This window comes from Octopus sinensis, linkage group LG26, assembly GCF_006345805.1.
Source record: "Octopus sinensis linkage group LG26, ASM634580v1, whole genome shotgun sequence".
Classification (NCBI taxonomy): domain Eukaryota; kingdom Metazoa; phylum Mollusca; class Cephalopoda; order Octopoda; family Octopodidae; genus Octopus; species Octopus sinensis.
In genome coordinates, this window is record NC_043022.1 from 15,065,056 (window position 1) to 15,077,555 (window position 12,500).

At 42.6% G+C, this 12,500-nt stretch overlaps 1 protein-coding gene across 1 annotated transcript in view; it reads right to left on the minus strand.

Moving 5' to 3' along the window:
• Positions 1-12,500, minus strand: part of LOC115224801 (tyrosine-protein phosphatase non-receptor type 11) — an 85,382-nt gene that overhangs the window by 45,138 nt on the left and 27,744 nt on the right. Inside the window, exon 2 of the mRNA XM_029795724.2 lies at positions 116-238. Coding sequence (XP_029651584.1) covers positions 116-238 — 123 coding nt within the window. The remainder of the gene's footprint in view (positions 1-115; positions 239-12,500) is intronic.

Consider the following 12,500-nt stretch of genomic DNA (forward strand, 5'->3'; position numbering starts at 1 on the left):
AACCGTCCAACCCATTGCTACCATGGAAAGCGGACGCTAAACGATGATGATGATGATATATATATATATATATACACTTGAAAAAGTATGAGAAGACAACATAAGCAGTACCTACCTGACCGATAGAGTGAAATCTCCTTGGTTGCTCATGCTGGGGCGAGCGAGGAAGCTTCCATCGAAGCCTCGCTCCATGAGCAGGCTCTCCGCATCGATACCCCATATGTTTGGGTGGAACCATCTGGATGGAAGAAGAAAACAGGAAAAAAAAATATGATACAACGGTTTAGATTAGCAATCATTAATTAGAAAGATTAATTAAGATTTTAGTCACAGTGACCTCCCATTAGAATTAACTAACGAGAGAGCAGAAATCACATTTGAGGGTTTTTGCTCATTGCTTGGACCCTAGTTATTTCTTTAGTGTGGTACTTATTTTATCAATCTCTTTTTGACAAAGCACTAAGTTATGGAAGATAGAGACATCTGTAAAAAAACAAAAAAAAAACAATAGGTGTTAGACTGGCATAAACATAAACACAAAGCCAATGAGATGGGGGGGAGGTCCAGTATGGAGGAGGATTACTGAGAATGCTAGAAATTTCGGCCCATGGCGTCCAAGCTGCCAACAAAGCACGCGGAATTCTGTTCTTGATTCGACGGTCATTCGGAATGCTCACAGCAGCCATATTCCTACCGCTCTATGTCATACTGGTGAGACCCATATTGGAGTATGGGATTCAAGCCTCTTCTCCTTATCTCCTCAAAGACATACAACATCTCGAAAGAGTCCAGAAGCTGGCTACCCACATGGTTCTTGGTCTCAAGAATTTGTCTTATGAAGAACGGCTGAAGACGCTCGACCTTTATTCTCTAGAAAAACGCCGCCGCCGTGGTGATCTCATTCTTGCTCACAACATCATAAGCGGAAAGTGTAACCTCACGAAAGAGCTGTTCTTCACACCTGCTCCAGAGCGTCGGCTGCGGGGTCACTCCGAAAAGCTCTATCTGCAACGATTTCATCTCAATCGAAGGAGAGGGGCTTTCTCCGTCCGGGTTGCGGATCCGTGGAATAAGCTGCCGGACGAGATGGTGAAGATGCCGACGATCGCTCGGTTCAAAGTCTCTCTTGACCACAAGTGGCCTGAACTCTTTACATGAACACCACCCTGTACATAACTCCATGTCCCCCTACATGGCCTTGCTTTTTGCTTTTTGAGCCAAAAAATTAACTAACTAACTGACTAAATAACTCAAACTGTACTAGTGTCTTTAGGTCTGCACAATCAGGCAAAATCATGGGCTACACAAGAACAAACACATGCACCTGTGTGTGTTGTGTGTGTGTGTGTGTGTGTGTGTGTGTGTGTGTGTGTGTGTATAATTTGCAAGTGGTTGAGTACTGCACAGACATGCATAACCCTTAACATAATTGTCAGGGAAATATAACATGGCACAGAATGCGACGGAATGTGACAAGGATGGCACGTAAAAAGCACCATTTGAGCGTGGCCGTTGCCAGTACCGCCTGACTGGCCCTCGTGTCGGTGGCACGTAAAAAGCACCCACTACGCTCTTGGAGTGGTTGGCGTCAGGAAGGGCATCCAGCTGTAGAAACTCTGCCAAATCAGATTGGAGCCTGGTGCGGCCATCTGGTTCACCAGACCTCAGCCAAATCGTCCAACCCATGCTAGCATGGAAAGCAGACGTTAAACGATGATGATATATATACACACATATATATATATATATATATATATATATATACGTATTATTATTATTATTATTGTTTTTACGTATTGTATTTTTATTCGTGTAACATCGTCCGTTTTTCCGTCCTTGTTTTGTATACATTCGAGGCTTTCTTCCAAGGAATCTAATGCGCTTGGCTCAGATTTTCCTTTGGGGCTGGCCAGATCGGAGCAATCTCAAGATTAATCAGCCGAAATTGCAAGGATGATCTGGTTCTTGACTGAAGATTGAAGGCTTTGAATGTCCCGTCCGTGTTTTTTGTATTGTCTTCTAAATGTTTTGCGTTCTTGTCCCAGTTTGTATTTTTTTTACATATATATATATATATATATATATATATATATATATATACACACACATACATACATACACACAATTATATATACATATATACACAATAAACTATTTGTATGCAATTTTTGAATTGAAGGATTAAATTAAATGGATAAAGGAGGTTAAGAAGGATTAACACCCACTCATTCCAGTGACACTGACACAAGAAAGGAGCCTGGGTTGGAGAATCAGGTGAGGTGGGGACAGGAAAAAGAATACTTTCAAAGCCACTCAAGTGAGACCAGACCAAAACATTCCGAACCACCCAAACACCCACACACACACTGACATGTGCATCCAAGCATCTACCCTCCCTCTAAACAATCCCACACTCCCCACCTCTCCAATCTTCCTGAACTCCAGGGAAATCATCTCACCACTTACCCATTTTCCTTCTGTGCAGGGAAACAGAGGATGTTTCGATGGTAAGACCATCATTCTGGGACATCCATTCCCAGAAAAAGAGAAAAAAATCCCCAGATTATTAGGCAGTGGACAGGGTTTATGGAAATTTGAGAATTTTGCTCTGGAAAAGTGCTTTTGTTTCATGAGGGAGCAGGTGCTGAGGGTGGGGTAGTGAGCCAAGGGTCAAACTCTGGCCATGAAACTTTTTCTCCCTGATTTAAGGTAACCAGGTACAGGTTGAACAAAGAACCCCTTAATATAATCCAGGACACACAAATACATACAGGCACATATGTATTATACACATCACATGCATATATACACACACAAATAAGTATGTATATATATATACAAACACACATAATACATATAAACATATATATTATACATACACCATACACAAATATACACACACCTCTTGCACATATACACATGCACACAGATATATACACACATTATACACACACTCAAAAATACATACACACATGTATACACATTTATACACACCCACACACATGTACACACACATATACATGCACACACACACACATGTACACACACATATACATGCACACACACATACACACACACACACACATGTATAAAACTGCTCACATATACACACATCTATACATACTCGTAAACACATACACACACCTGCATAAACACATACAAATAACACACACACACACACACATTCTACCTCTTCTCTGGCACAAAAAAAAATTGTACAAAACCCAAAAAACAAAAGAAAAATAAGGTAATTTGTGATGAGGAAATACTAAAGGGATTTAGTCACAGAGGCAAATAAACAAACAAACAAATAAATAGGGGTACAAGGGGTGGGGGAGCAAGAGGGGGCAAAAGTAAGTGAGGAAACCAGTACAAAAGAACAAGGCTGGAGGGGGTGGAGAGGGAGCTTAAAACAATCTGGCTGGTCACTGGGTTGTGTCTGTTGGTGGGTGTGGCCCACTGGAGCATGAAGTGGAAAGTAAACTAAAAGCAACTAACCCCAAGTAAACCCTACTTTTTTCACAAAACAAAATTGAGACCTTAAACAAAAGCCAGAGAAATACCTCAGCCTGCTCAAGGCACAGATTTGAATAGCAAACACTAAATACCATCTACTCTTTAATCTTTTACTTGTTTTGTCATTTGACTGCGGCCATGCTGGAGCACCGCCTTTAATCGAGCAACTCGACCCCCGGGACTTATTCTTTTGTAAGCCCAGTACTTATTCTATCGGTCTCTTTCGCCGAACCGCTAAGTAACGGGGACGTAAACACACCAGCATCGGTTGTCAAGCAATGCTAGGGGGACAAACACAGACACACAAACACACATACAATATATATATATACATACATATATACGACGGGCTTCTTTCAGTTTCCGTCTACCAAATCCACTCACAAGGCTTTGGTCAGCCCAAGACTATAGTAGAAGACACTTGCCCAAGGTGCCACACTGTGGGACTGGACCCAGAACCATGCGGTTGGTAAACAAGCTACTTACCACACAGCCACTCCTGCGCCTATATATATATATATATATTTATACGACGGGCTTCTTTCAGTTTCCGTCTACCAGATCCACTCACAGGACTTGAACTCAGAACGCAGCAACGGGCGAAACACTGCTAAGCATTTTGTCCAGCGTGCTTACGATTCTGCTAGCTCACCACCTTCAATAATTTCAAATTTTTGCCAGAAGGGCAGCTTGGGGGAAGGTGGGAATGAGTCAATTACATCAGCCCCAGCATTCAACTGGTACTAATTTTATCGACCCCGAAAGGATGAAAGGCGAAGCTGACCTCGCCGGAACTTGAACTCAGACTGCAGCAATAGACCTGTATTTGTCTTGTTCACTGACACTGACCACTGGGGTATTTCTCTTAGCTTGTTTCTGTTTAAATTATGCAGTTTACTCCAGACTAGGAATGAAGAGGCCGGGTGCAGAAATAGGGGGAAGTTGAATGAGGTGAAGGAGGAGGGAAGAGGGGGATTGGGAGTGGGGTAGAGGAGGAGAGGGGGAATGGAGAGGAAGGAGGAGGAAAGGAGACAGAAGAGGAAAGGAGGAGGAAGGGGAAGGGAGGAGGGTGGGGAGGAAGAGGCGGAGGCAGAAGAGGAGGAGGGTAGATGAGGCCCTAATGTGGAAATTTACCATTCCATCCTTAGCGTGATAATTCCTGAGAGTCAGCAACAGAGGTTAACGAGGAGAGGTGAATGACACTGGCTTGTACTCAGAACACCAACAAATGAAATTTAGAACACCCTGGGTGGGGGCAGGTGGCTAGGTAATTTGGTTACCTGTACTTAAAGAGGATGCTAGTTTTCGAGACGAATGAGGGGGTGGCAAGTCTGCGATGATAAGTGTTGATTTCTTTCAGCTAAGCAGATGAGAACAGAAAAATCTTGGTAAGGAAGGGTGTGGGGTGGGGGAGGAATTCTATTTAAGCATGGCTGTGTGGTAAGAAGCTTGCTTACCAGCTACATGGTTCTGGGTTCAGTCCCACTGTGTGGCACCTTGGGCAAGTGTCTTCTACTATAGCCTCGGGTCAACCAAAGCCTTGTGGGTGGATTTGGTAGATGGAAACTGAAAGAAGCCTATTGTGTGTGCGTGTATATGTTTGTGTGTCTGTGTTTGTCCCCCCAACCATCGCTTGACAACCGATGTTGGTGCGTTTATATCCCCGTAACTTAGCAGTTCAGCAAAAGAAAACCAACAGGATAAGTACTTGGCTTAAAAAGAATAAGTCCTGGGGTCGATTTGTTCGACTAAAGGCAGAGCTCCATCATGGCCACAGTCAAATGAATGAAACAAGTAAAAGAATTGAATTCCCACCATCACTTCATTTCATTCTTGCTCACAACATCATAAGCGGAAAGTGTAACCTCTCAAAAGAGCTGTTCTTCACTCCTGCTCCAGAGCATCGGCTGCGGGGTCACTCCGAAAAGCTCTATCTGCAACGATTTCATCTCAATCGAAGGAGAGGGGTTTTCTCCGTCCGGGTTGTGGATCCGTGGAATAAGCTGCCAGACGAGATAGTGAAGATGCCGACAACCGCTCAGTTCAAAGTCTCTCTTGACCACAAATGGCCTGAACTCTTTGCATGAACACCCTCCCTGTACATAACTCCATGTCCCCCTACATGGCCTTGCTTTTTGCTTTTTGAGCCAAAAAATTAACTTAACTTAACCTTCGTCTCATTTTTCATCTCCCATCCCCACCACAAGCTTCGATCCATCACTGCTCCCCTGTCTTACATTACTCTAATCCCCAACTCCTTGCTCTTCATCTCCACCGCCACCTTGCCCTTTGCCAATGGACATGACTGGTGCTAGGGCCAATGTGGACGCCCAAAATGGCTGATCGATATGCTAGAAATAACAGCCGAAATCCCCTTCAAACCAAACCTTTTTTTTCTTTAATTTATTGTTTAGTCAAAAGGGAAGGTAATGCTTGTGACCCTTTGCAAGGTGTGCAAGACAAGTGTGGGGGGGAGAAGGGCGGCAGGGAGGGCGAGAAAAGGGGTGTGGATGAGAGGGAAAGAGGGAGGGCTGGAGAGATGGAGGGATGGACAGAAAGAGAGGGGGAGAGGACAAAGAGAGAGGGCAAGAAAGAGAGAAGGGAGGGAGGGAGAGAAGGAGGGAGAGAAGGAGGGAGAGAAGGGAGGGAGAGAAGGGAGGGAGGGAGAGAAAGATGGAGAGAAGGGAGGGAGGGAGAGAAAGATGGAGAGAAGGGAGGGAGGGAGAGAAATATGGAGAGAAGGGAGGGAGGGAGAGAAATATGGAAGGGAGGGAGGGAGAGAAATATGGAGAGAAGGGAGGGAGGGAGAGAAATATGGAGAGACGGAGGACAGAAGAGAATGATGGAGGGAAGGAGGGAGATATCTGGAAACCAGAGACCGGTTCTTGAGACTTACAATAGAGGAAGACTCTGCTAAAATGTCCTCAAGAGCCGGTATTTGAACTCAGAAAACAAAGAACTGTGTCAAATGGTGAAATTTGAACCTGAAACCGCTAGATGTTAAACATCTGCAAAGCAAATGCCATGCAGTGGGACTGAACCCACAACCATGTGGTTTAGAAGTGAACCATGTACATGCATGCGTGCGCACTCCGCAGAGTTTCTCCTCGGAAATTCCACTCACAAAGCATTGGTCAAGCCTGAAACTAGCTGGCAGACACGTTAGCACGCCGGGCGAAATGCTTAGCGGTATTTCGTCTGTCGTTACGTTCTGAGTTCAAATTCCGCCTAATTCGACTTTGCCTTTTATCCTTTCGGGGTCGATAAATAAAGTACCAGTTTCGCACTGGGGGTCGATGTAATCGACTTAATCCCTTTGTCTGTCCTTGTTTGTCCCCTCTGTGTTTAGCCCCTTGTGGACAATAAAGAAAAAAAAAAAAAGATATACCAGGTGATGAAATTGAACTTGGAATCACTTGGTTGGGAAGTCAACTTGTTAGACACACGCAGCTATTGTTGTGCCCCAGCTACAGCAAAAATTGAAAATATAATTTTCAAAAAAAAAAAAAGAAAAAATTAATTAATTAGTAAATGTGGGCACAGGTGTGGCTGTGTGGTAAGAAGCTAGCTTCCTAACCACATGGTTCTGGGTTCAGTCCCACTGCATGGAACCTCGACATTCTACTACCAACACTGCATGGCACTTTACTATAGAATCAGGCTGACCAAAGCCTTGAGAGGATTTGGTAGATAGAAACTGAAAGAAGCCTGTCGCACGCTGTGTGGTAAAGTAGCTTGCTTCCCATCCACAATGTTTCCAGTCCCACAGCACGGTACATTAGACGTATTTTCTATTACAGCCTTGGGCCAAACAAAGCCTTGTGAGTGCATTTGGTAGATGGAAACTGAAAGAAGCCTGTCGTGTGTGTGTGTGTGCATATAGGCATAATGTGTGGTAAAGTAGCTTGCTTCCCAACGACATCGTTCCAGGTTCAGTCCCACTGCACGGTACATTAGACGTATCTTTTATTACAGCCTTGGGCCAACCAAAGCCTCGTGAGTGCATCTGGTTGATGGAAACTGAAAGAAGCCTATTGTGTGTGTGTGTGTGTGTGTATATGTGTGTGTGTGTATGCTGTGTCTGTGTTTGTTCACCCATCATTGCTTCACTACCAATGTTGGTGTGTTTACATCCCTGCAACTTAAAAGTTCGGCAAAAGAGACCGATAGAATAAGTACTAGGCTTACAAAAAAATAAGACCTAGGGTTAATTTGTTCAACTAAAAAACCCTTTAAGGTGGTGCTCCAGTATGGCCACGGTCAAATGACTGAAACAAATAGAAGAATAAAAGAGATTGATGGATTTAAATGTAAGTCCTGGGGTCGGTTGGTTTGACTGAATAGAACCCCTTTGAGGCGATGCCCCAGCATGGCCACAGTCCAGTGAGTGAAAGATGAAAGATGGAAAATGAGATGTTGGAATAAGCAGAGAGGGAGGGGGTATAAGAGATGTGAGAGAGGGGGAGAATAGAGAAGCAGAGGTAAGGGGAGAGGAGAAATATAGGGAGAGTAAGAAGGAAGACTGAGAAATCGAAGAGAGAGGGTGTGGATGAGAGAGAGAGAGAGAGAGAGAGAGGGGCAGAGACTGTGTGGGCGAGAGAGAGAGAGAGAGAGAGTGAGAGAGACGAAGAGGAAATGAGAAAGGATAAAGAGAGGGGGAGTGAGAGGGAGAAACAAAACAGTATAGGAGTGAAAGAGAGAGTGTGTGTGGATGAGATGTGAAATAGGGAGGGAGTAATGAGATAGTGAGAGTAGAGAGATAGGGAGAGGTGATAGAGGGGAATCAGAGAGGGGGAGTGAGAAGGGGAGGCAAGACAGTGAATGGGTAAAAGGGAGAGGGAATGAGAGAGAGAGAGAGAGAGTGGGTGTCTATATGTGGGGGAAGTAATGAACTAATGCAAGTGATAGTGGGAGTAGAGAGAGAGAGAGAGAGGGGGGGAGGGAGGAGCAGCAGAGAAAGAAAGGAAATAGAGAGATAGAGAAAGGGGGAGTTGATAGAGAGAGGGGGAGTGAAAGGATGAAGCAAGAGAGTGCATAAGTAAGAGGGAGGGAGAGAGGAGAGAGAGAGTGTGTGTGTGTGTGTGTGTGTGTGGAAAGAGATGTGAGATAGGGAGGAAATAAGATAATGCAAGAGATAGTGGGAGTAGAGAGAGAGAGAGAGAGAGGGTCAGAGAGAGAGAGAAAGAAAGAAAGGAAGTAGAGAGATAGAGCAGAGAGAGAAAGGAAGTAGAGAGATAGAGCAGAGAGGAAAAGGAAGTAGAGAGATAGAGCAGAGAGGAAAAGGAAGTAGAGAGATAGAGCAGAGAGAGAGAGAGGAAGAGAGAGAAGGAGAGTGGATAGAGAGAGTTAGGATGTGAAGCCAAAGAAGAAGAAGAACCCCCCCCCCCCGATGCCAAAAGTAAGAAATAAATGAATAAAAGAGATTAGCGTGAGAGATTAATAGTTTTATCAAGGGATGAAGGAAGGATATCAACTTTGGTTATATAATAGGGGATAGATGTAGTGAGAGCATCTGGTGGGATATCAGGCAGAGATATACAGCAGACACACATGTATGCACACACACACACATATATATATACATACACACATATATATACACACACATATATATATACATACATATATACACACACACACATACATATACATACATATATATACCACACACACACACATATATATACATACATATATATACACACACACACACATACATATATATATATATACATACATATATATACACACACACACACACATACATATATATACATACATATATATACACACACACACACATATATACACACACATACATATATACACACACACATATATATATATACACATATATATATACACACATATATACACACACACATATATACACACACACACATATATATACACACACATACATATATACACACACGTGTGCAGAGATATGTGCATACATCCCCTCACACCTGTACATACATATACACACACACACTCACACACATATATACACCCACACATGTCTATATATACACACACCACACACACATAAATGCATGTATACACACACAAAGGCATATGTACACAGCCAGACATAAACACCCATATATACATACATATATATATATATATATATACATACATACATACACACACCCACCCATACAAAGTACACACAATCGGTGAAGAGGATGTTGCCAGCTCTGGAACCAAGATGTTAATGATAAAAAAAAGAGATTAAAAAAAAATACATATACATATTGGTGGGGGGTGGGGTGGAGGTGGAAGAGAGGAAGGAGGGAGATGGAGGGGAAGAAAGAAACGGAGAGAGAGAGAGGTAGGAAGATATATATAATGTATGTATTATTATATATATATATATATATATATATATATATATATATATATATATATAATGTATGTATGTATGTATGTATATGATAAATATCAAAGTATCATTGGCCAACCCCCAGAAGGTAGTTCGGTCGGGTGGACAGGGGTGGGAGGTAGAAGGGGTGGGGGTGGGGGAGGATTTTGGTCAGTTGTTATCAATGGTCATCACCAGATGGAGGTTGTGTGATTATTGATGCTTGTGGTGGAATACGGTGGTGCTAACAGTGCTAACGACATACATTGTGGCCACTTGATAATGTTAGAAATAACAGCTAAATCTCTTCAAATCCGACCCTGCAATGTTACTGCTAAAATCATCCCAGATTCCCAGAGCCAAAAAGATGATTTCCCACCTAATATTATTTCAGGGTCTCTAAAATGTCTTTTCTGTCTTTCATATTGAAATAAAATGCCAAATAGAGGGCAGTACTGTCCTTACCATTTTTTAACAATTTTTTGTTTTATCGCCAATACTGGCGCTTGTGGTTGCAGTCAAACCATAAGTTACTGTCTGGCTTTGCAATGTAGAAAATACTGGCTGGTAAAGGATTATCTGTGGAGTACTCAGCCACTTGTATGTTAATCTCATGAGCAGGCTGTGCCATCGATTGGATTGACTGGAACGTTTGTCATTGTAACCAACAGAGGGCTCTGTATGTAGTGGAACGATACATAGTTTCTGTCTATCAAATTCCACTCTTGTGGCATTGGTCAGCTCAAGGTCTTAAGCTGAAAACAGGTGCTGTGCTGTGGGATTGAACCTGGTACCATGTGGTTGCAAAACAGTCATGATGGTTTCTGACGAAGTGAAGGGAAATGGGTGCTAACAGGAATTGAAACCTTGGATGTAGACACAGTGGTTTGCCAGGAGCCAATATCTTTCTTCCAATACCATACTCACCATAGAAATGCTAGGGTGTCTATATCTATGGCTGGCGGCCAGAATAGCGGCCGCTGGGGTTCTGAAGGTTAAACATCACTTGGGACCGATATGTGGGTAAGATTTGAACTCAGACACCCAAGTTGAAAAGCAGACACATTGAAGTATCTTGTCCAGGATTCTGTTCCAATGTGTTAATCATTCTGTCCCTACCCACCTGGGACCACTTGCATTTACTCTTGTCATACCTGAAACCACTCCTGGTCTTGCGATACAAACTTCCTCTTTTAAAGTGAATTGAATTAAAACTTATCAAAATTTCATGTTAATTTATGATCTAAAAACCAGTTTAACGATGACAATAACATTTCAATAAATTATTCATTATCTTTTTAAACTAATTGAAGTGAAAACAATGCATTTCAACAGAAATACGGTAACGCAGGGATTGAAGTGATCCAAATTGAAAATTAAAACCTTTCCATTAAGAATTCATGTTGATTAATGTTCCAAACTCCAGCTTAATTAAGACAAAAATATTTTACTTTTTTCACATTTGGTCTGCAAGATTCTTGATGTGAATTTTTGTGTTGAAACAAATTTTGTTACGTGCTGGGAATATGCTGTGTTTGAGAAGACCAGGCAAGCCAAGTGAGACCATAACCCGTGGCCTATGCCAGGGGTGTAGCCAACCCACTTATGCATACCTTTCCTTCATTGGACACGAAACTCTGCTTGCGAAGACCTGTAGGGGCAAGTGAAATCGAAATGTTGCTGTAATTTAGCCCCAGGAGACATCATCTCCAGCTGGTCATACGACACGATCTGCGTCCTTATATTTTCAAACGAGGGAATCTAGGAATATTATTTTGAGCTGAGTTGGGGTGCTAGATTCCCTTGTTCAAAAATATAAGGACACAGATCGTGTCATATGGCCAGCTGGAGATGATGTCTCCTGGGGCTAAATTACAGCAACATTCGTCCTAAACCAGGACTGCCATGTTATGTTGGCAAACAATCTTTACTCCAAAGTTATTTTTTATTAAACATAACAAGTTTGGGAACTTTTTTGATACCACTGTGTATATGTCAACAATAGGGTTGAAACGTTCAGATTTAGATTCATCCAAAGCACCAAAAGAATTTTATCTAAGAATCTTTTCATTAACCCTTAACTGAGTAATTAAATTTCATCGTTAATCTTGTAATAATGTTAATTATATACTAAGAGAATGGAATTGGTATTTTCCACAAGTCAAGCCTTACATAATAAACACGATATAGTTCGAAATTAAAAAAATTATACATTTGTATACACCGTACGTGGTCGATGCCAGCACCGCCTTGACTGGCTTCCATGCTGGTGGCACGTAAAAAGCACCAACCGATCGTGGCCGTTTGCCAGCCTCGTCTGGCACCTGTGCAGGTGGCACGTAAAACGCACCCACTACACTCATGGAGTGGTTGGCATTAGGAAGGACATCCAGCTGTAGAAACACTGCCAGATCAGACTGGAGCCTGGTGCAGCTCCCGGCCTCCCAGACCCTGGTTGAACTGTCCAACCCATGCTAGCATGGAAAACGGACATTAAACGATGATGATGATGATATCTACTTTCCGCAGTTAATACTAACAGAATTTCGATTGGATGTTCCTGATTTCCGCTTCAAAATGTTTCACGTCCCAAACACCAAACGCAATAATGAATAAA